Source organism: Equus caballus, chromosome 25 (assembly GCF_041296265.1).
Source record: "Equus caballus isolate H_3958 breed thoroughbred chromosome 25, TB-T2T, whole genome shotgun sequence".
Classification (NCBI taxonomy): Eukaryota; Metazoa; Chordata; class Mammalia; order Perissodactyla; family Equidae; genus Equus; species Equus caballus.
This window is the reverse complement of record NC_091708.1, coordinates 27,717,980-27,742,295: the sequence shown is the minus strand read 5'-3', so window position 1 is coordinate 27,742,295 and position 24,316 is coordinate 27,717,980. Positions and strand designations below refer to the sequence as shown.

Genomic DNA, 24,316 nt, shown 5'->3' with positions numbered 1-24,316 from the left:
TTTTCCACTATTACCCTCCCTAAGCTTCAAGGCCTAGTCGCAATACCACCTCTTTCTCCAGGAAGCCTCCTCAACCCCTACCGGGAAGGAATGACCTCCTCCTGAGTAGAATGGGTGCAGGTCTCCGCGCACGGGCATTATACGGCAGCACGTGCCGTGTGGTGCAATGGTTAGGAAGCTCTGGAGCCAGCCTGCCTGAGGCCTAGTCCTGGCTTTACAGCATACTCGGTATCCTTCCCTTTGCTCACCTGTCAAGTGGGAAGAGTAACATTACTACATCAAAAGGTTATCTCGGGATTGAATCATTTCATGGGTGCATTTAACTCACTTAGAAGAGTGATAGCACAAAGTAAGTGTAGGCTTCATTACAAGTTGTGGTCCGCATACACACCCAGCTGTGACAAGGCCAATTACTAGTGCTCAATTAACTTTGGACTAATCAGAGAGTAGAAGTCAATGTCCTCCTGTGACCAACAGTCACCTCTATGACCTCATAGCCTTTTTTGGGGTTCTGTTGTTGACCCTTGGTCAACACAAGCAAGAAACACATTTTCCTTTCACAGGCAGTTGTAGGGCAGAGGCAAGAATCCTGAACCATGATTCAGACGAACTAGATCATCTTCTTAGCTTCTGTGTCCTAATCCTCAGATGACCGAGGGCAAGTGCCTTCGCCTTCCAGAACCTCAGTATTCCCATCTGTGCAATGAGAATGAGCTCCTAGGAAGCTCAAAAAGACAGAGAGCTTGGCAGCATTTTGCAAAGGGGTGACAGAAAAGTGTTTTCCATTTCCCAGTCTGCAAGCCACACCTCCCCATCCCTCACTTTCACTTCCAGAAGGAGCACACTCCCCAGACTGGCACAGCTGGCAGGACTCCAGCCCAGGGAGCAGGTAGATTGTAATTAGCCCCACCCACTGACTTGATGAATTCTTTTTTCTCCTCCTCCAGGGACTTTCCTAACTTCCTTCTGTAAATGAAGGAAGGAGCACATGAGTACATTGTATATAAATATGCTTGGGAAAGATTTCTCCTTCTTCTTTTTTTTTTTCCTTAAGCCAAATTTGGTTTCTGTTGTAGGCGGTGCTTTCCCTAGCAGGGCAGGGCGTAGAGGGTTGTGGAGGGGGGAGGGAGAGAGGCCAGGGGGAGGAGTAGGCAGCGATTAATTCACCCCCTGTGACAGCTGCTCTTGTATTTAATGGGGGGTCTCTCTGGCCAGGAGGACTCAGAGAACTCTCCAGGACCGGCAGGAGCATGGCAGAGCATCTGGGGCTGGGCTTCGGGGAAACAGCCAGCGTGGAAATGCTGCCAGAGGATGGCAGCTGCGGGCCCCACGCCAGAGCCAGGCTTGCAGCCAGGAGGAGCAGCAGCAGTGCGTGCTGGGCCCTCACCTGCTGCCTGGTGGCACTCCCCATCCTGGCGGGACTCACCACCTATCTGCTTGTTGGCCAGCTCCGGGCCCAAGGAGAAGCGTGTGCGTTCCAGGTAAGCAAGACTCCTCGCTCACCTGGGGGACCCTCTGCGAGCATCTGACAGCTCTTGCAGCTCTGACTTGAGCTCCTTGATCCATCACACCCCTCGCTGCCACATGCAAAGGCAACGTAGGATGTGAGGGGCACAGAGGTCCAGTGTGGGTTTGCCTCTCAATATTTCCAGGGAATGAATTGTCCCTTTTTATGTTTATTTGGGAACAACCTCAAGCCACATGTTTTTAGATAATTATGATCGTGGTACACTGATAATTTGAGAACATTCTTTTTCTTAAAAAAAAAAAGGAACTCTTTAAATTACATAACTAACACATGGTCATTGAAAAAACTTAGAAAACACAGATAAAGGATAGAAGATAATTACCATTACCTGTAACCCTGTAGAAATAACCACTCTAAAATGTTAACATTTGGGGGTATATAGTTTCATATTTTTTAACAAGATGGCATTATTTTGAGTCTCCCAGGACGTTATGATTTTATTTATTGTTAATAAATTCACAGCAGCGTGAGGCTATAGATGGTTGTATTATATTCCTGTATGTGTATGTGCAATACTTTATTTAATCAGCCCCCTTTCTTGGGTTTAGAAATAGTCTTTTTCGATGCTCAAGATAGAATCTCCTGCCGGATTGTCTATCTCTCAGGTCCTGCTGGGGGCAGAGAGTAGGCCAGCTGGGGGGTCTAGGGGCACAATGGTGCAATGGGGTGGGGGGGTGACAGGTGTCAAGGGGAAAACCTATCATTCTGGACTAGGAACATCAAAAAGCTTAAAGTCTGAAAGATGTGCCATTCAAGTCATAGTCTTTTCTCAAAGATGCTCCTGCATAATCTGGGATGACTGATTTAATCATTTCAGCCCAAAGTATTACATTCCAGAGGAGGAAACAAGCTTTTCCATTGGTTTCATTGGAAAGCTGCCTTCTAAGCAATGCTGGCCAGCCTCAAAGAAGAGAAGCTGTGAGCAAGCCACTGCTAACGTGTAACTCTTACCGCCCCATGAGGGTCAGCCACAGACTGTGATTCAGGCCGCAGCATCTATGGCCACATGCCATCCTTCAGAAAGTGTAGAAATATGCAGATGACCCAGGAATGCTGTTCATAGTAGAAGAGAGCTGCAGGGCATGGGAGGCTGTCACCCCAAGACCACCAGGAGGCTGGTCCCTATAGAACCAAAGTGCAGTGTCCAGTTGACGCTCTGAGACTCTGTCCCTCTTTAGCCAGAAAAAGATGGTTGTTCTTGAATGAGGCGTTGTGTGGCATCCAGTAAGTCAGCTCTCCTGGGTGCCAAAGGGAAACACTACCTCTGCCCAAAACAATGTCTGAGATCCTCTATGTTGGCAGAAGCCAGAGAATGCATCTGTTGACTTAGGAGACCATCGAGTGGAATGGCACGGTCCAGAGGGGTCCGATGACTTGAGCAGTCAGGGGCCAGTGCCTGCCTTATAGTAGGACTCAAGAGAAAAAAAGGTTGATACTGTTCACTCCGTTATAGTTAAACCAAGCTGCCAGGAGAGTGGCCAGGTGGGGACGTTTGGAGCTGTGGTTTGGCCAGGCTGTGTAACTTCTTTGTACGTCAGAAGAAAGAAAAGAGAAAGGGAAACACGGGTGAGGCTGGAGCACATGTAGCAATCTGTGTCCTGAGTAGAAACAGCTGGCCCGTCAGAGAAGCAAGCTTAAAGACAAACGTTTCAAGAGTTCAAAAGGGGTTCAAAGAAGGGTCTGTCTGCTGAGATGCAGACAGATTTAAGGGAACTTCAAGGCCTGGAAGCATCCTGGGGTCAGCAACAGTGGGAAGCCCATCACCACCCTTGGCCTGAAGGGGCAAATGGAGGGAGGAGTTTAAGAGGAATGCAAGGAGACCTTAAAATCTGGATAGGGCCTGCCCAGGGGAGCTGACGGCTGAGTAGAGGACGGCCGGCGCCAAAACAGCAGAGAGGGAGAAGGAAGGGGGGAGCAAACTGCTCTCCACCCCAAGCCTCTCATCCCATCGTCCAGACTCGACTGGAACCCAAGCTCATAGGAGCCAGGGAGCAAGTGTGCCTAGGGGTCACACTAGCGGGGAGCAGGGCAGGGCCGGGCCGAGAAGGGCACAGAATAGATCCAGAGGGGCTAACAGGGAATAAGCAGCCCAGAGGAGATGGGATTTCTGGGGGAAACCAGTCACTGAGCAGCGCTTGGCTGGACATAACAGCAAAATGTCACGGCTCTTAGACACCTGAGTTTAAACGCCAGCTTAGCTACCTCTACCGTGTGAAAGAGGCACGTGGCTTCATTCCTTTGAGCCTGTTTCCTTTTCTCCCAAAAGAGGATACTAATCTCAATACTCCAACAGCACTGATAAGGCACGAGAAGGAGCAGTTTGTGTGATGGGAATGTGGGAGAGGTACATGCACACGGTGACTGTGACGTGATTCTCACGCTACGCCGGGCACCAAGCAGCTACCGAGAAAACTTGATCTTGGCCAAGTTGGATGTGGGAGACTGACAAGGAAATAGGCTACACGCTGTGGAATTCCAGAAGTTCTCCTAGTCCAACCCAGGGAGAACAGTCGTTCAGGGAGAGCTTCCTGGAGGAGGCGAGGAAGGTACCCATGGCTAGAATGCAGTGCCTGAGGTCCAGGCCACCAACCTCATTACAGAAAAAGCCATCCGACAGCACAGGCCACTGCCAGTAACAGGTCTTTTCAGGTCATCCAGCCTAAAGCTGGAAACCAGGCCATCTGACCCCCCCGCTCTGTGCTCTCCTCTGCAGTGTCAGGCTGGCCCTCCAAGGGCCGCAGGAAACGCGGTATCAGTAATATCATGGAGGAAAGCACACAACTGTCACCAATGACTGCTCCTCGTTCCCATGGCAGCCTCCCAGCGAGGAGCTCAGAAAGCACTTCATTTCCTCCTCAGAATCGCCCGCTTGGAACTCCTGGGCCCGGGGGCAGTTAGAGCCGCCCGTGTTTTGCCAAGGAGAGCAGAAAGGATCAGAGAGGTGGCATGGCCTGCTCATATTGGGGAAATATAATTGAACACAAAATCTTCTCCCAACCCAGAAATCCCCTCCACCAAGGTAGGAGAGAAAGAAAACATTTGTGTGTGTGTGTATGTGTGAGGAAGATTGGCCGTGAGCAAACATCTGTGCCAGTCTTCCTCTATTTTATGTGGGATGCTGCCATAGCCTGGCTTGATGAGCTGTGCGAGGTCCACACCCAGGATCCGAACCTGTGAACCCTGGGCCACGGAAGCAGAGGGTGCGAACTTCACTACTATGCCACAGGGCTGGCCCCCAAGAAAACACTTTTATTATTGAATAAGCGTTAAACCAGAAAGTGATGCAACCATTCCATACATGTTCTCAAGATAAACAAGAGCTTGTCCTCAAGCAAGAGGCCTTAACAGCATCATTCGTCGCACACGGTTCATCCTGACTTCCCCTCGGAATTGGGGTGGCCATCTGGGTTAGCTAATCGGCTTGCTCAGGCAGAAAAGCAAACTTCTCATATCTTTATGATAGGAGGTAGTTTTGCAACTTGGAGCAAGATGCCTACCTAAGTTAGGCAGCTCCCTTCCCACAGAAACTGGGAGACGGGGGTGCTCTATCTCTTGATGTTCGCATTTCAGAGAGATGGCTCCCAGGTCTGGAGAAAGAAAAGGCATATCTAGTCTTCTAAAGCTTTTATGAATGTTTAAAAGAGAAGAGAAAGTGCTTAAAATTTTTTGAAAGTAAATGCTCTGGGGAAAAGGAGGGGAGGGTAATCTCTTCCATTATTTCCAGCAGGGAGAGCTAAGTTTCCTATTTTTAATTTGCATTTGTCCTTATGATCTAGAATCCATAGTTAGTAAGACCTAGATCCAGAACGTGCACCCAGATCTGTCTCCCCCAAAGTCTGGAATATTCTACAAGGCGGGCAAATACAAAGCCCCACTGTGATCTGCCTGAGTAGACTCCGACAGCCGACAAATAGCAATAACCACCTCCCCCCATTCCCTTTGTGTCCCAGCCTTTGTTCCCTCCTCCTCTTCATGTCCCCCCACCCAGCCCCACAGGCCTCTTCTTCTGCCCACAGCCTCCAGCAAGGTCCATGGAATCTGAGATTCCATTCCCACAGTGGCCCAGGCCCAAAGTCAACTCTGAATCAAGAAGAATTAGGAGAAGAGGATCACCCAGCCCTTCAAATGCATTCACAGCCCAGAAGAGTAGGCTCAGCAGCAGAGGATAAGCAGATGATGATAACAGCAATCATAATGACATGATATTAACTCCCATCTCACGCTTGCAGAGAGCTCTCACAAACACAATCCTACCAGACAGTCACATCCACCCAGAGATGCAGGCCCGGGGTGAGCACTCATGTCTGGCAGATGCGGAACCTGAAGCAAGAGAGTCAGTGTGAGCGCCTGAGGTCCCGAAGCTGCGGGGGATGGAGCTGGTCTCGGAAGCCGCACATCCAGGTCTCTTTTGGTTTCCACGTTGTCTTCGCACCACCTCCTTCCCACCCACAAGCAAGCCTTGTGATCATGGACAGCACGTTCCATCTGCCCTTTTGACGGATGAATGACTGGATCCCCCTCGTGTGTTGGGGACACATAGGGAATTCTATTTTACAGAATCCTCTTGTTCCCTAGGCATCCCCAGCACACAAGGGAGATCCATTCACTCATCTACAAAAAGAGCAAAGGGGAAAAGGGGCACATGTGTATGGTCACAGATGGCTACTAGCCTTTTGGCAGTGAACATGATCTATACAGAAGTCAACATATACTGGCATACAGCTGAAACTGACATAATGTTATAAAGCAATACGACCTCAACAAAAAATAAAAGAAAGAAAGAAATTCTGTGAAGGTGAGGCTGGCTTTGATTCTCCACACAGGAGCCAAAGTGAGTCTTTGAAAACCATCGCTAAATAGTGTCACAGCCGTGTCTCTGTAGTCTCACCCTGTACCATCTTCCCTCCTCTCCCTGCCCCGTCACCAGCCTCTTGGCCACCCTGGCTTTCCTCAGTTTCCCCAACGCTCCAAGTGCTCTCCTGGTCCTGGTCTTTACCTAGGCTGTTCCCTCTGCCAGGATCACTCTAAGGGACTTCCTCATGCCGCCTTACAACAACCACAGGAGGTTGGCATCACTAAGAATCTTTTCTAATCTAACATAGAGGAGTCAAGACTTGAGACAAGGAGGCTCAAAGGGAAGAGAGTGAGCAAAGCACAGAAACCTCTCTGAGTTTGTTTTCCCATAATACCTCCTGACTGAAGTGCTTTGCGGATTCCAGGTAATCCCATAAAACCCCCAGGGAGCACCTGGCAGGATGAGCACCAGGTGAGCGTTCCTGTCCTTCCCTAAGTAGAAGAGGAAAGCCCCTCACAGATTTGTAGAAACGAAGAGATGGAAATGCCCTTCGTCCAGAGGTCAGCAACGTGGACCCATGGGCCAAGTCTCACCCACTGCCAGTTTTTGCAAATAAAAGTCTTATTGAAACACAGTCACGCCCCTTCGCTTACGTACCACCTGTGGCTGCTTTCACGCTACAACAGCAGAGTTGAGCAGTTGCGACAGAGACCGCATGGCCTGAAAAGTTAATATTTACTAACTGGCCCTTGGCAGGAATGGTTTACAGACCCTTGATCTCATCTAATCTCCTCATTTTACAGCTGAGGGAACAGAACATCAGAAACGAGAAGGAAAAGTCCACAGTCACCGAGCAGGTCGGGGGCAGAGCCAGAACGAGATTCGATTTCTACGGTCGGGGGCCTCATTCTACCAGAAAATGAAACCAACTCATGCTTGCCTGGTCCCTAGACTAGACATTGGAAAAGCCACAGCAACTGGCATAGGGATGTTCTAGGTTTTTATTAACAGCAACAAAAACAATTACCGGGAGTGTAAAAAAAATTTTTAACTGGAATCTTTCTTCAGGGGTTGTGTAAGGAAAGAGGTGACGTGATAAACTCATTACCCAGGTCAGTTGCAGAGCAGAAATCAAAACTAGATTTGAGAAGGTTTGGGATAAATGCTTTCAGGTGAAGTGTCCATAAATATGGCATCAGCTAAATGTGTCATGGTGTCACCAGGCAATGGAGAAGTGCAGCTGCCACTGTTTTTAAAAAGCGAGGCATCTCCCTATGTAAAGAGAGAGGAATTCTCTAAGACATATCATTAAGCAAAAAAAGCAAAGGGCATAATAGCGTGTAGAATATGGGCACTTCATTTTCTGGAAACACAATACATATTCACCTAGATGAATGTGTTTATAAACGTGTAGACTGTCTCAGGAGAGGACGAAAGAGACTGGGAACTCTGCCAGCGTCCCGGTGGAGGAACTGGGTGGCTGGACGACAAGGGAACGGGAGACACATTTTTAAAGCTTGATCCCTTTGTACAAAATGGATATGTTCCCTATACAAAGAAAAATGGAGACAGTTAAGTGTTTTAGGATCTTTAGACTCCTGGAGAATGTTAGGTAGATGCTCATCTTGGAAAACTCATGGGTCAAAAGCTCAAATCCAGATTGAATTCTGGCCTAGCTGTTTCTTAGCCATGTTACCTAACCTCCCTGGGCCACAGCTTCTTATATATGAAATGAGCTCATTAGAAGTAAAGTACCTAAAGTGTCTGGCAGGGGTGGGGGGGGTTAGTAAATGGTAGCAATTATTATTATGATGACCAGGGAACTGCCCTGCTCATGGAAATTATGTCACAGAAGACAACTTCTCTGCCTGCTCTGCAATCTGCCATTACCAGGCCAGAGAGCAGGGTTTGGCGCTGGAGAGCTTTGCTTGGTCTCTGATATTTGTGATCTGTGTCTGTGCCTCCTTCTCCACTCTGTGTTGTGAGCTTGTACCCCCAACCCACCCTCCAATCCATTCTTTACCCATCTGCACTGGACCACAGCCTGGGCCTTCTTTGGGCCCTTCGTGGCTTCCACTGCCCTCAGGATGGGTCCACAGGTTCTCCTGTGGCCCACAGGTGCCCTAAGGCCAGGCTCCCATCTTGCCCAGCCTCTGCTCTGGCACACACAGGTGTAACAGAATGCACAACGCTGCCTCAGCCCCAAGCCTGGCAGCCCCTAGAGTGAGCACTCAGTACTGTGCAACGAACTGTCAGGGATGCCATAGAAGACACTGCTTCCCGGGGTGCACCACTGTCCCATCTCTGTCCTTCCCCTCCATGTCCTACTTCTAGAATCATCTACACATATTCCCCCACGTCCTCCATGGTCCCCTCCAATCTCATTTCCATCCCTTCCTTAAAAATCCCTGCAAGGCTCCTGGCCCTTGCTCTCTGCACCCCTCCTCCCCACCCCCCACCCCCACGATGCCCCTGAGCCTCTCCACCCAGACCAACCAGACCCCAGAATGATGCCAGCTCAGTCTTCAGAGTTACAGAGGATTCCACCACATCACAGCTGTGACCTTATAATAACTTCTTATATCCAGACACCACTCTAAGCTTTTTGCTATTTAGGGTTTTGAAAAGAGTAAATGAGATCACACTTAGAAATTCCTTAGCGTGGCGTCTGACATATAAACACGTGCAGTTTATGTTTGCCATTATTGCTACATGCACCGTCTCAGGGAATCCTGGAAACTGCACCATGAGGAAAATATTATGATTATCTCCATTCTAGAGATGATGAAACTGAGGCTGGGGAAAGTTAAACCACGTGCTCAAAAGTCACCCAGTCAGAATGTGACATTGGGATGCAAATCCACCATATATGTTCCTCCTAACCACCAGTCTAGTCTGCTTCTGGTCTGAGCTCAGAGAATTATTTACTTCCTGGGGTGGTCAGGAGGATTTGACAATGACACCCTGAAAAGTGCCTGGCACATAGTAAACCCTCAGTCGATGCCAGCCCCCTTCCTCCCCTGGGGGCACCTAGCTGTCTCCAGCACACAGAAGGCACTCACTGTTTGCTGGATGGAGTGAGGGATGGAGGGAGGCACACAGTCCCCAATTTCCCTAAGCCTTACACTCCCCGTCTATAAAACGGGAGGTGAACACCCTCTCTCCGTAGCACTGTGCTCAGAGTTCAGCAAGGAGATGTCCAGAAAGCTGTTGTCATAAAGTAGACGCTCAACAGACAGGATTTCCCTGCCCCCCTGCACCTTGGGTGAGCCCTTTTATCTCACTCAAGCTGTTTCCTCTTTTGGAATGAGGATCACAGTGATGATCCCCTTTCAATGTGGTCTAGAGGAAACTGACAGTTGAGGTAAATTGCAAAACCCTGAGCGTGCTCAGTGTCACTGCCCCTGCTGTAGCCTCAGGAAGTCCTGGCAGCCCTGGCAGAGGAGCCCAACGAAGGGCAGAGAAACCAGAGGCGGTGAAGTTGCGTGCAGAAAGACAAAGGACCAGAGGGCGAGCGAGCCGTGGGTGTGAATCCCAAACATTCGCGGCAGCTTGGAGCTGGCAATGCCAGGATGCATTCCTTCCCCTGTTAAAATAAACATTACTCCATGCCCAGCACCGCGATCTCCCACGTCCTCACCTGACAGGCCACACACTGCCGGGCTGTGGCTGCAGAATGGCTGCAAGAGGTCATCTCCCAGCCTGGTGTCCTTAATGAGGCCCGGCAGCAGCCAACAGCAACAAGCTTGGGTTTTGCAATGGGTGGGGAGTTCATTCCATTCCCTCCACCCATTTGCATTCTGAAAGGGCGGAAGTCTAGAAGCAAACTGTGGACTGAGGAAGCCTCTCCTTTTGGGCAAAGGAGGGGGCCTCTCGTGCGCTTAAAGGATCCCTCCCCATCTGCCGCTGGTCATAAAAACACACAGGTGGCTTCTGTTTGTCACTGAAGTGATGAAACCAAAGGGAAGCTACGTGGAACCAACAACACATACCACAAGCATTTATTGAGGCCAAAGAAAAAAGGAAAATGAATTGGATAGCTTCTTTATGTGTGTGGTCTTTCTAAGCATCACAATAACCCTAGGAGGAGTCATTGTTTGCTTTTACGGATGAGGAAAGAGATCCACTGAGGTTAGGTGACATGTCAGGCCACTAGGAAATAATAGAGCTGGGATTTCCACATCTGCTCAGCTGCAAACACCACATTCTTTGCTCTGCACCACTCCAAATGTTGCATGCAAAGCCCCGTCCGGTGCACCTTGGAGGATGATGAAATGAAATAGCCTTGGAATAAAATATTTCCGGGTTGGATTTATTCCTGTGCCAGTACAAACAGAGAGAAGCAAGAGGAAAGGATAAGGAGGCAAATGTCTGTGTATTTCTCCCAGAAGTGCCGGAAGGACGTGAGGGTCATAAAACATTTATGCCTTTGCAGTTGCGGCATTTATGACGGCAAGAAATGGATCTCTCTTCCTGTTTATGAATATACTAGACAGTGGCTACGGAGTACAGGAGAAAGGCTAAACGGGCTGTTAGTTAAAACACACTCAAGGGATTTTTCTGGGGAAATGCCAATAAGAGAATCTCAAAGACCATCTCGCTTCAAATTCCATCATCCACTGTGTGTGCCCAGTTCACGTTCATGGGGCTCCTGATATGTGCCAGGGTCTGTACTTGGTCTAAAGGTTCAGAGCTCAAGCGCTCTGTTTACTCTTTGATCTGTGGCTTACAAAGGCCATAAAAAAAGTGGCACCCTCCTTTGGGAGTTGCTGGAGTATTAGTTGAGGAGCACACGCAAATGCCAATAGGGGACCTGGTACCCAGCGAGAACTCAGAGAGTGGTCTCCTCTTTCCCTTCATCCTGCCTTCCTCCCCGTTTGACAAATTAGAGTAATTCCAAAAATGCCTATAGCCATAGGTCATAGTTATTTTGAGTCAGGGATTACCAATCAACATACGAAAAATAAATGAGAAGGGAAAAAAAAAAGAAAATTAAATAAGAGTGAAAATTCTCCTAACTATAGGAACTAAGGGGAAAAGGAGCAGCTTGCTTGGCTTGGGCTAATGAATGCTGATGGTAGCAGACATCCCCCTGTCCACTAACACAGCATGCCCATGGCATACCAATTTGCCTCTTCTGGCTCTGACTCCTGGCCAACCCTTGCAACTTTCCACAAACATTTCTAGACCCACGACTTGGCTCCAAGCAGAGCCTGATGAAAACCTTTAGAGGCCCCAGGACTAAAAGATTATGGCTACCCACCTCTCCATAATTAAAATTTTTTTAATTTAAACAGAAACTCAAAATTTTGCATGTATTCTAAAAAAAAGGTCTCTCTCCTAGTTTTTCGGATTGCAAAATTCTGGCTAAAGTCACTGAAGCTGGATCTTACTGCATCTTCTGCTCTCTTTTCTGTCTGCCTGTTCTGCCTGCCAGACAGACCAGCTCTTTGCCTGCATGCAGCTTGAATTCTACTGGAGAGAGAAAAACAATAAGCACGTAAATAAATAATACCACTGCAGAGAGTGATAAATGCTCACGAGGGAAAATAAAATTGGACCCTTGTTTTCAGCCAGTGATTAGAAAAGGCACTGAAGGGGGAATAAATGATGTTCTTTCGGGGTGCTCTTGGACTCCAGCTCTATTCAGATTTGGAAGTTAACGTTGTAGTGACCAGTGTCCCTCAGGAGCCACCATCTCCTTGGTGCCCCAGAGTAACCCAGAATCAATGGAGGTGAGTCAAGGTGAAGGACAGTAAGAGGTTTTATTGATCTAGTGTTGCCAGCAACCATCTGGAGAGCAGGCATTGAGCCGGCTCAAATACATAGATCTTTCCCCAAATAAGCTACTCCTTCTTCCTCTCAAGATTCCTCTTCATTCATTCCTGCTTCCTATCACAATAATCTTTCTCCCACGGTCGACAGAGCCATCATCAAGAGAAGCAGCAACGGAAGGCTTTAGATGTTGTTCTTGGAAAGAGAGTCCCAGAGGACGTTCTTCTTGGGGACTCTTGGAATGTCGTGGTCTTCCCATGCTGTGTTAGGCCTCCTGACTCTTGCATAAGCTGTTGGTCTTGTCTGGAATGCTCATTGCCTTTTATCACCTGGCTAATACCTGGGAGACCTCTAAGACTCAGTTCAGGGTAATTTCCCCTGATTCCCCCACTCTGGGCCAGGTTCCTGTTTTCTGAACTCTGTGTTTCCCCTCTGTCATAGTGCATGAAACTACTGATACTTGTCCATCCGCCACACCAGATAAAGAGCTTGTCCAGAAGATGTAAGGTTCAATGGCCCAGGGCTTGGTCTTCCGGAGTCAATTGACCTAGGTTAAAATCCTACTCCTCCACTTTCCAGATATAGGACATTGGGCAAGTCACTTCACTTCCGTGAGCCCCATTTTCAAGATTAGGGTGAGAATAGCCTCTACCTTAGAGAGTCCTTGCGAAGCTGAAGGAGATGATGCCTGTGAATGGCTTAGCATAGCACAGTGTCCCATCTCATTCAAAAAACAGTAGCTACCCTTACTGCATTTTTCAGGTTCCTTGAATCATTCACTGTGGTTGCCTCATGGCTGGAGCACAGAGGACTTGGAGAGGAGTAAATAGCGGGCAACAAGACTTGGGGGGTAAATTGGGACTTTGAATGCCAAAATAAGTATTTGGGACTATCTTGATGGCCATGAGGAGCCATGGAAAGTTTTATGAGCAGAGTTGTGTCTCAATAAAGTGATGCTTTAGAAAAAGCCCCCTGAAGGCAGGCTGGGAGATGGATTAGAGAAAAGGAGAAAGCAGAAGCAGGAAGATCTGTTAACAGGCTGTTGGGAGAATCCAGGAGAGCAACGTGCTGGGGCCCGGAGTAGAGGCACAAAAGAGAAAAACTCCCAAATAGAAATGACAGCTTGGCTTCATGGAAGAAGAAAAGCTAATTTCTGGCCTGGTAACCGATGGGAAGCAGTAGTGGTGCCATTAATAGAGTTAGGAAGCAGAGAAACAGGAGCCGGAAGTCATTCGAAGTCATTCAAAGACAAGATCTTTGCCCTTAAGAGGGCTTCCAGTAGAGCTCAGGTTGCCTGGCTTGGGAGTAAAAAGAGCCTGACTGTCTGGGCTCCAACATGATCACTGTTGTCACAGAACTGCTACAGACCTAGACTCAAAAATGGCACGGCTACATTCACCTGACCACACATATGGGTATAGACACACCCATGCACACAATACCACAGCACAGACACATGTAGATGCACAGGTGCAAAAACACATCGATTCACACACTTTCCCACTGATGGAGCTGTCTTCTGTCTTACTCACACAGACACACAATTCCTCATTCACAAGTACACTCTCACACACACATACGGGTTTTAAGATGTAAATCTGATCAAGCGTCCCTGGTTACATGAGGATCACCATTTGTGGGGACTGTGTAGTTACGAGAACCAAATCAGAAGACTCTGGGTTGAGTCAAAATCCTATCTGAGAAGGTTTTTTGGAAACATTGTAGAATGTAAGATGGTGATTTTATTGCTCCTGAGCTTTCTATTCAGGCATGTGAGTGGCGGTGCCTTCATTTCCATGCATTCTTTGCACTGACTCATACATTTTCTGAGTGGATCGTTATCTCAAAGCTGGGGGTTATCTAGGGCTACAGATGCTGTTATTCCCATTTTACAAATGGCGACACCAAAGCTCAGAGAAGAAAAGTGTCTTGATCAAGATTATCATGTTAATAAATGGTGGAACTAGGATTCAAATTCAGGTCTGTCTGCCTCCAAATCAATTACCCGTCCACCAGCACATGATATCTGAAATGGCTCACAGACTAGGATTGTAGTGATGAAAAGTCTTCATCTCTTGCAAGGGAACAAGGAAGAATTGTTGAGGCTGCTGAGAAGGAGAACATAGCCATTATTTCTTTTTTGGTATCACTTTCTTAAAATAGCTCCAATTTTTAAATTGCGGTGAGGAAAAGAAAATAAAGCAAGTGTCATTTTTCGTTCAAATAACAGAAGCAATGACAAGATGTCAGAGTGCTCTAAAGCAGAACAAGAAAAGCTCTTAGGATAGAACCTTCAAGTTGAGCTTCAGAGACAAGCATAAGAGAGAGAAAGCTCTTTAGGGATGCTGGAGGATGAAAGGGGAAAGCTTGGGTACCAGATTCCCATCCCCAAAATATTTCACTCCCGTATCCTTCATCTCAGAGTGACCGGGCAGGGTAGCAGCAGCATCTTAATCATTCCCATGCCATGGGAAGCTGTGTGGGTGTTGGGGTCAAAAGGACCACAGATGGTCTGAGCTATATCTTTCTTTCCTAACAGACTCCAAGAGAACAAGAGTTTGGATCTTCACATCAGCGAGCTTGTAAGTGTGTTCATATCTGATGCCTTTTCTTCTTGGGAACAAAAACATATCTAGTAGTTCTGGGATGTAGGAGGTTCAGAATGTTGTAAACCCAGAGGAGAAGTAAGGGTCTTCTTCAGTCACTAAGAAGGCAAAATGGTGCCGTGACCAAATTCACAGCCTGTGGAGTCGATGGTCTTTGGGCAAATAATTTCATCTGTCTGTCTCAGTTTACTCACCTATCAAAATGATTATAACAGTGTCTATCTCCCAGGGTTAGTCTGGATTAAATTAGTTAATTCCTATAAAGGTATTAGAACAATGCCTAACACATCAAAAGTACACAATGATTTTTCCTTTTTATCATCGACAGCATCATCTTTATCACAAAGAACACATTCGTCTATTATAATCATCCCTGAGAACCAAAAGGAAATTCTGGGGTCTTCTGGAGAAGTGACAGGGAAACAGCAGAAGAGAGGAAAAGGGACGTGCCAAGATCACATAGCTACAGACTGCTTTCCATCCAGTTCTGTCAGGCCATCCAGTTGCCTCAGTGTCTATAGTTAAAGGGACCATGAAGAAGGCCAAAGGCCAATCAGCTCCCACAGAAGCAGTGGGAGGAAAAGAGAGGCAAAGTGAACTGTATTGAGCACCAAGCATGTGCCAGGAATCTTCTGAGAACTCTCCACCCGTGGTAGGAATTGATGTGCCCACGTTAGATGTGAGAAAACAGAGTCTCAGACAGGTTAGATAGCTTGCCCAAAGTCACAGGGCCAAGATTCATTTGTATTCAAGATTCCTTCTCCTGAGGCTCCCGTCCCCTCAAAAAACCTGCAAAGATTAGAACTGAATCAAGCTGGAGGAGAGGAATGATTCTCTCCGGTTGCGGGTGCCACGCAATCCCCAAATTACTGTCTTCCCTTCAGCCACCCTCTGACTCAGCATTTTTCTCCCATCCTTACAGACCTTCCTCCCGAAGCCGGTGGAGGTGGAGATAAGCCGAGGGCACATCTGACAGGTAATTCCCCCTGCTGTGTTTTGCAGGAGACTAAGGGCCAAAGGTCTGGGATTTCTTTCAGAGTGTTTGCCAGAACTCACTCTGGGAGCTTCGATTTGGAAACCACACCCCCTGGTAACAGACTCCTCCTCTCAGTTGAAGGTTTTCAGATGTCTTCCTCACTTGAGGGGTCCAAAGGCAAATGTCTAGTGGTGTTTTCTTTCAGAATCTATTAGCCTTCTTTCTTTTTCTACTGTCGCTCTCTTTCATTCACACACTCAGTCATTCAGGAATGGCTTTACTCAGACTCAGAGATTCACATAATTCTAAATCTGGTCAAAGATGAAACATCCCCTGAGTTGCCAATTTAGGAGTCCATCTGTGCCCTATTCAAAATGAAGTTATTGGACGTGTACATTCGGGTAGGTAGAAAAGTCCAAAGGATTTGCATTGATTTGAAGACATGAAGAGCAATCTCACAATATCACCAGTTAGCCAGCTTCCCAAGTTTACTATCAAAATTCCTAGCATCTCATGCCTAGAGTTGCATATCCATCTAAGACTATGAAGAAAAGAGCAAGACTGTGCAGAAGGATGTGCTAAAAAGCCATTTGAAAACTAGAGCTAGAAAGCAAGCCTACCTTCCTGACCTAAAGGAAAATTTGCAACCCACGGAGGGATATCCTTGTGCCCAACACATTTGTCTTAACGTTTAGCCAAGAGGAAACTGTTTGTGGTGAATCCTGAGTGAGGATTAAGACCAGGGAGATGTCAAGTTGCCATCACTTACCACTTGCCTATAAGAATGGGAGGGTTTGAAAAGGCTGGGTGGGAAAATCCTCAAACCTGAGTGTGGAGATGCCAACCCTCTTCCTATTGAATGGGGAGAATAGAAATTGGAAAGGGAATCTAGTTTCTACTGAGCTCCTAATATGGACCAGGCAATGTGATTGACGTGTCCCAAGTCACACAACTAAGAAGCGCTGAGATTCAAGCTCGACTCTTAGAACTGCACTGTTTCCGTGACAACATACTTCTTACCCAAACTCCCCCTTATTGCTGTGTTGACATTGCTAATTACATATCAATTTGGCCGAACTTCCTTTGTCTAGAGACTAAGTGATTTTTGCCTTTGCACCATCCGAGAGGATTTTTTTTTTTCAAATCTACAGCATCATCCGCAAAGAAGGTTTTGAGACTATCAGAGGTGACTAATAAAATGCCTTTCACAGATTTTGCAAAGAAGCAACAGAGCTCTCCAGGGGCCACTTAGTGCAGAGGCCAGGGGAGACCACACACATTCTGAACATGTGTCATAATTGCAAAGTAAACCATAGTCCAGTCAGCAATGGGAAAGATGCTTTAGAAAAATCCAGGAACCAGGTTTCTGGTCAACCACCAAGGGCGAAGGTTGCTAAATGCTTCTTTGAACATAACCCATCCCCAAGCTGTTGCTGACAATACATGATGGTGATTGCTATGGATTTCAAAAGCAGTTGTAAGAAACTAAAATAGGTGTTTATTTTTCCTGAAAATTATTGGTTGTATTGCAGATTATCTTATTTGAAATCAATGGTTTGATTTGACTCATTTTTTTCTGCTCCAGCTGCTTCATAAAAGCATTCACTCATATGTTCTATGTAATGTATATTTGTAAGTAGCACACCCATAAGAACATATTAAACTATATAAAATGAAATAAACTTACTTTTCAATCCGTCAAAATGAAAGATGCCAGTTTATTTGAGGAAAGAAAATAAATACGTATTGAGAACTGCTGTATCCGGCCATCGTAATAAAAATGTTCATGTCTCTTTCATCCACTTGATCTTCAGAACAAAACTATGAGGGAGCTTTACCTCCAGTTCACAGACAGGAAACTGAGGATCAGAGACGAGAAGGAAACCACATAATTGATTAATAACCCAGCTTGCCCTAGGGTCAGGATTGAAACGAGGCCTAATTGGCTCAGAGCCCTGGTCCTTTGCATTCCACGAGTCAATATTACATTGGCTTATATTTTTGCCCTATTGATGTGGGAGAAGGAATTCCAAAATGTTCTGGATCTCTGGCTCCTGCCTGTTGATTTTTTAATTACTGCCTGCGTTTCAAGCGACTTTGGACCACGTCGTTGGGAGTGACAGGGAGCATCTGGCTCTCTCAGGAAACATCCCCTCTTTGTAGCAGAGCACATCTGAAACAAAAAGGCTAATAAATGTGAATGTACTTTAGAGAATATTCTTCATAGCTGGGATTTTATACACACCATCTCTTTCCATTCTTTCCACAGGTATTATTATCTCTTTTTTTTTTTTTAAGGAAAGATATGTCAAATAAAAACAAATCTTGACTTAGGAAGGAGAGAATTTACTCAAAAGGATTATTGCAGGGTAGGAAGCAAGGAAAGGGAAGGGACTATTGCAATAGGGAGAATGCTCTGGCCATAAACTCAGCAAGCGTCTGCAGAGTTAGGCTAAAAGGGTTTTTCTTTCATTGGGAGGCATAAACAAAGCTAGAAAGAGCCAGGTGGGGGTAAGTGGAAGAAAAGTTGGCGTGATAGGATCAGAGAATGTCTTACCCTGAGGCCAGCCAATGCTGGGGAGAGATTGTACACAAGCTGAGGCTGAGAGCCGGGCAAAGCTCAGGAGGCCAGAGGAAGGAGACAAGCTTGATCAAAGTTTGGTTAACAAGCGTGTTGTTCCAATGGCTCAGGGGGAACAAAACAGTTCAGCTAATCCCTTAGGAGGCAAAGACTGGGAATTTGGAGGGTCTGTTGTCTGGCCTTGTCATAGGTAAACAAGGGGACATCCACCAGTCTTACTCACGTCATTTGGGGAAGAGTGGGTCTTTGCAGTAAACTGTTTTCCAAAACACAAAACAGCGAGGCGATTTCTTAACATTCACTGTTTTTCAGGATCACAGGGCTTGGGTAAAATTCAAAATTGTCAGATACGAAAACTCAGGCTCAGAGAGGCAAGGTTTCTGCCCCCCGTCCCCTGCCGAAGATGCTACTCTCTGAACAATGTTTCTGTCCACTGGCATACCCTCCACTCATTCCTCCTCAAGGAGCTTGGTAGCTCTTGGTTTTATTCAATCACGTTACTCTTTGAAAACCATCTGAGGCTCTTGAGCAAAGCTCACAGGTTCTGACAACGCAAATTAAATCTCTCTCTTGTCTTTGCAGTTGTGAGACAAACCCCCACACAGCCCATGAAAAATCAGTTCCCGGCCCTGCATTGGGAGCATGAACTTGGCTTGGCCTTCACCAAGAACCGGATGAACTACACCAACAAATTCCTGGTGATCCCAGAGCAGGGAGATTACTTTGTTTACTCCCAGGTCACATTCCGGGGGACCACATCCGAGTGTGGCGAAATCGGCCAAGGGAGCCGACTGAACAAGCCAGACTCCATCATCGTGGTCATCACCAAGGTAACAGATAGTTACCCAGAGCCGACCCAGCTCCTAATGGGAACCAAGTCAGTGTGTGAAATAGGCAGCAACTGGTTCCAACCCATCTATCTAGGGGCCATGTTCTCCTTGCAAGAAGGGGACAAGCTGATGGTGAACGTCAGTGACATCTCCTTGGTAGATTACACAAAAGAAGATAAAACCTTCTTTGGAGCCTTCTTGCTATAGAGGCAGGATGGACGTCATCCTGTGAAGGTCCTCTGGCTCCTAGCTCCTAATTTCTTTTCATATGTAATTATAACCAGAGGTTTTCCTGGAGCGTTCCACAGAGACAGTGGTTTAGCTATGAAATTTAGGGTCCATAAGTTCACACTCTATTTGCCTTCCTGATGACAATACTAATTGGAAAAAGGCAGAAGAGTGCAGACCTATAATTGTGGTTGCTTGGAAGAGTGGTGAGTTTCTAAACGTTAGAACACTGATCATCAAATGAACAGATGATCTACTCGGAACATTTCCACACCTTCTTACTACGTGTTGTCACCAGTGGGCCCAATTATTGTGCAATTTGATTATGAAGTATTTGCTTCACTTCAGGAGCCTTGAACAAAATCCAAAACCCTAGAAAACAGTGTAAACCCTTCAGAGGTGAAATCCTTAATCAGTTTCCCCAAGCACATAGTTTAATGCCTTGCTTAAAAAATGAAAAGAAAGCAGGTATTTCTCAAGAACATTCTCAAAAGAAAGAAATTGGTTTTCACGCCATCTATGGCAAATGAGAAAAGTTGCCTTTCCCTTTATCATGTACGTGGGCATCAAAACAAGCAAGTATGAGTTCTACATGCAGATCAAAAACACAACAATAGCATTTATTCGGCATGATTTTCTTGAGCACCTTTCATGTTCTGGAAACTCTCTTAACCCAGAAGACACTGCGAAGAACAAGAAAGACTCTACTCAAAATCACTAGATGGCTCCTGGTCAAACATCACTCAACATACTCCAAGGACAGACTCCAAGTCCTCAAAAATGTGTCATCTGACGCTGTTACATAAGATTTCTGGAGCTTTCCTCACTGTGAAAGATATCCAGCCAATTAGGTCACTCACGAAACTTGAAGACAGATTTCTAGCTAACTAGACCAGCTAGACAACAAACTTGCTGGATGCCAGGAAACAGTGGACTTATTCCTTGGGGAGAAAAAAAAAAAGTCATTCACCAAATCTGGAAAAGTTCTTCCACGTCCGCTCTGAGGTCTGATTCACGACTTTATTTGTAGAGTGTTATATGGGTATTTTTCTCCTAAAATATTCCAAAAGATTTAAATATAGGATTAGCTGATCAGCCGAGCCACACTTTCTTCCCTGGAGGAGAGACTGAACACTGAGCAGGTCCCTCCTATACTTCCATGAGTTTACGTTCTCTAATCTGTGTGATTTTCCTGCATGGATATGTCATGGATGGGAGGGGCAGTTCCGCTGGCTTAGCCTATGCTGACTTGTCTTAAAGCAGGAAGCCACCAATTTGTTTCTCAAGATCCAATGTGCTCATGGGGATGAAGCACGTTAACTCTGAGCATTCTGTGAAGTCTGAGAGCATGTCAGGATGATGTGGAGAGTGATCTTCAGCATCTTGGCCTGTATTATAAATGCTCCCTATTGTAGGAGACCTCACGGATGGGTCTAAAGGCAAACTTGGCACCAAAACCATTCTTAGCCTTGTTGCCAGGAGAATGTAGAGGCACAGAGGTGCGTGATGGGGCTCCTGAGCACAAGGATTGCTTGATCAGTACTTGATCAATATCTGTTGAGTTATAATTAAACAAAAATTAGTTTCCGGTTCCTCAGTTGGGAAGTTAAGACTCCAAGCCCTTCAGCTTCTCAAAACAGTCAGCACGAGGCTCAGCTGGAGCACAGAGAAGGGTGTGGTCACCTCCACCTGGGTGGGAAGAGTCTTCAAAAAGGAAGTGAAGCCCGGGTGACTCGTGCAAGAAGGTGGGCGGACTGCAGATGGCCTTGGGGAAAGGGCATCTCAGACGGAGGAAATACCCTTTACTTAAAGCAGAAAGCAAAGGTTTCTCAGTAACTACAAAACCAACTTGAAAAGAGAATGCTCCCACAACCGACTCCTAGAACAATATTTGTTGGTAGATCAGGAATGCTTTCTCAACGACCCTAGTGTGGTTCCATGATGCGAACTACCCCTCAGTGAGAAAATAAAATGCTCTGTCTGCATTTGCGTGAGAGAGCCAAGCAACTTGGGGTGCAAGAACAGATTTCCCCTGGAGAGGCCAGAGTGACTTGTTCACTTTCTCCTCCAATAAAAGGAACCCTTCTTCCAAGGCCTTCAAATCTGCCCGCTGTTCCATAGGAAATCTGGTGGATTTGGAGTTTATCCAAGAAATGGGAATTCCCTACCCTCCTAAAAGACTTGAGACTTCGGAAAAATCCCTGCCACATATTTATTTTGCTCCTGTCATAAGCTTTTTATTGAAGAATATATTGTGCTCAAGTTTTTCACTGCTGAATGTGTTAAATTCTCTATGATATATTACAATATATGTTTTACTGTTCAGAAAAGCCCAGCCAAACATTCATAGTAGGCCTCCAGTCTGAATCTTTATTTCCTAGACATTATTTCCATGGCGAAAATTAGTGCACTCGTTTGAAAAATGAAGTAGGAGAAATGGTTTTTAGGAACATGTGATAGTTCCCTAAAAGGAATCAATGGGATGCATTCGAGGATTTGAAAGGGAAGAAGCAGCTTATGCGTTTTAGGAAATAGTTAATTTAGGGGGAAAATGCTTTAGTGGTTCAATGTCTCTCGAAAGGCTGAATTCAAATCAATTCCACAAACATTTACTGAGTACCTATTCGCCCTGGGGACACAAAGATAAATTAATTTACTCTCAGATGTGTTTATTCTAACTGCTCAGCACCTCCACTGTCCACAGAATCTTTCATTTATTTTGGTTGTATTAGCTAATTAACTAGCTAACTTTAGGCACATGGATATTTTCTCATTACGAAAATGGGTGCCACTTGATGAAGGATGATCATTAACAAAATGATTTGTGCTTAACTCTAAGTGGTTTTTTAAATAGCTACCCAAGGACAATTTTTCACAAATAAAAGGGGGGAAAATAAAGAGACCATTTGCTATGGTGGAATCCATTATTTAAGCCACACATAGAGAGAGGTTATTATCTGCTGGACTCGAGCTTGGCCATCAACACCCTTGAAAATGTTAGAACTTTATGGATGACCCTAGACGTGCTTGGACAAGCCTGTGTTCCTCAGCAAATACAGGAACCATAATCAAGCATGGGGTCACTAGCATGTTGACCCTAGTATGGTTTAGATATATTTGGCAGAAGACAATTGCTTAAGCTACTAAAATTCCTAAATTTTTTTAACTAAGGTACAGTAGAATGTGAAAAGGTGCACTTTCACATCCTGAAAATGTCTGGTTCGGTTCAATAACATGGCATGCCAAAGCCCTTGGCTCCATTTCAATCTAAGCTACGTCACGCTGGAGGAAATTCCACCTCCGTGCTCGTCAGTAACCCTTCTGGATTATAAAATTTCAACTAGCTGTCTGTGCACAAGGCACGTCCGTTGCCAACATTCTCTTGCAAGGTATTTTCCCAAGTCCTTTCCCAATTGTATTTCCATGATTGTGACATTGGGGATTAGTTCTTTAGGACAGGGCCATTTATATTCTACACCTTGCAAAACATATGCAGAAGTCTCTGGCCTCAAGATTTCTTACTCTCCTAGGGCTCAGAGTCCTGGAAGTGTTTTGCCATTTTTAACAGAATTTTTTTTGAGTGTGCATCACTGTCTTGGATATTAACAGCGATTGCATCATCTCGGGAGCTGATCCACTTCAGTGGACGGTTAACCCCTGAATCCTTTAGCTCCAGTAGTGAGAAACTTCTTCCATGTCTGCCTAGGAGGATCCTTTCACAGGATCTGAAAGTGCAACTTTTCACATTCTACTGTATCTTAGTTAAAAAATCTAGGAATTTTAGTAGCTTAGGCAATTCTGTTCTGCCAAATATATCTAAACCATGCTAGGGTCAACATGCCAGAAGAAAGAGATACGGCTGACGAGTTCCAGGTATAGGGTCACCATTTCTGACTTAATACTCAAAAGAACTTTCTACCCAAAAATAGAACGTCCCCAGATAGTGATTTCTCAGTCCTTGGGGATATTCAAGCAAAGGGCTTATCTCATGGGTTTTGGAGAAGCCACGCTTTCATTGAGGTGGGAGGAGGGACTGAGCTAAAGGATGTCGGAGGTCTTTTCCAAATCTCTGATTCTGTGGCCGTTTTCGACTGAATTCTGTGAGTTCTATGTGATCATTAAGAACTTGGCAGGCCTTCTCAAGAATTCAGTGGCTTCCGGCCTAGAAGTGGTTGCCTTTTCCCACTTGTTCAGAGCATGTCTGACATAAAATGAGTCTGAGATCTTGCCCAATAGAGGATATCGTGGAATTTTAGAACTGATGGCATCTGAGAGCTTATCTACTCCAAGTTACATCATTTTAAGGATAAAGAAACCCAGACACAGACTGATGACACAAACAGCCCAATGCCAGACAATAGGTAGTAACAGTGTTGAAATCAGAATTCATATCTCCTGACCCCAAGCCCAGCAGTGTTCCCATTTCATCCCGGAATCAGTTATTTTCTGAGCATCTGTCACATGACAGCACTTACTTAGATGCCGGAGAGCCAAGACGAGAGGGAACACGACAGGCAACTCCCCATCTCATGGGGATATATTCAGGAGGAAAGAGACACTCAATTTCAAGTAAATAAAGTAGCCGAATGTAACCAAATGATTTTATTGTTAAAGTCATTAAAATATGTAACCTTCCCCTCTTTTGTTTTGGGGGTGTACAGATGCAACATATCTAGGTGTTTCTGTGGTTTAAGTGATAAGCCCCATGTGCTTTCATTGATTTTATGTTTTATGTTAAAACATCACAACCCCAAGGTAAACTGCATATTGTATGTTGTTGGAATGAACTTAACTGGATGCCTCCCATGTCTTCAGGCACTACTGTGTGAATTCCAATCTCTGTGAATGAAACGTTGTATGTGTTAATGTATTTAATAGATGTAATTTAATAAATCGGTGTCGAAAGCCACAGAATTTTAATAACCAAGTCAACTCTTTTGTTAATCTGTTCCTTTCTTTTTCTTTCTCAGTTAAAGCCTCTGGGCAAGTTATTGGGG

The 24,316-nt window shown here is 45.8% G+C and overlaps 1 protein-coding gene and 1 long non-coding RNA gene across 2 annotated transcripts in view; one reads left to right on the top strand and one right to left on the bottom strand.

The window, feature by feature from the left end:
- LOC102149355 (uncharacterized) overlaps positions 1-10,141 on the bottom strand; it is a 32,617-nt gene extending 22,476 nt beyond the window's left edge. Inside the window, exon 1 of the long non-coding RNA XR_289512.4 lies at positions 9,964-10,141. This is a non-coding gene — a long non-coding RNA (uncharacterized lncRNA). The remainder of the gene's footprint in view (positions 1-9,963) is intronic.
- Positions 958-24,251, top strand: TNFSF15 (TNF superfamily member 15). Its single transcript, XM_001487917.4, has 4 exons — positions 958-1,481; positions 14,638-14,680; positions 15,627-15,680; positions 18,844-24,251. Exons 1-4 carry the CDS (start codon positions 1,251-1,253, stop codon positions 19,296-19,298), a joined length of 783 nt encoding a protein of 260 aa, XP_001487967.1. The 5' UTR covers positions 958-1,250; the 3' UTR covers positions 19,299-24,251.
- The last annotated feature ends 65 nt before the right edge of the window (positions 24,252-24,316 follow it).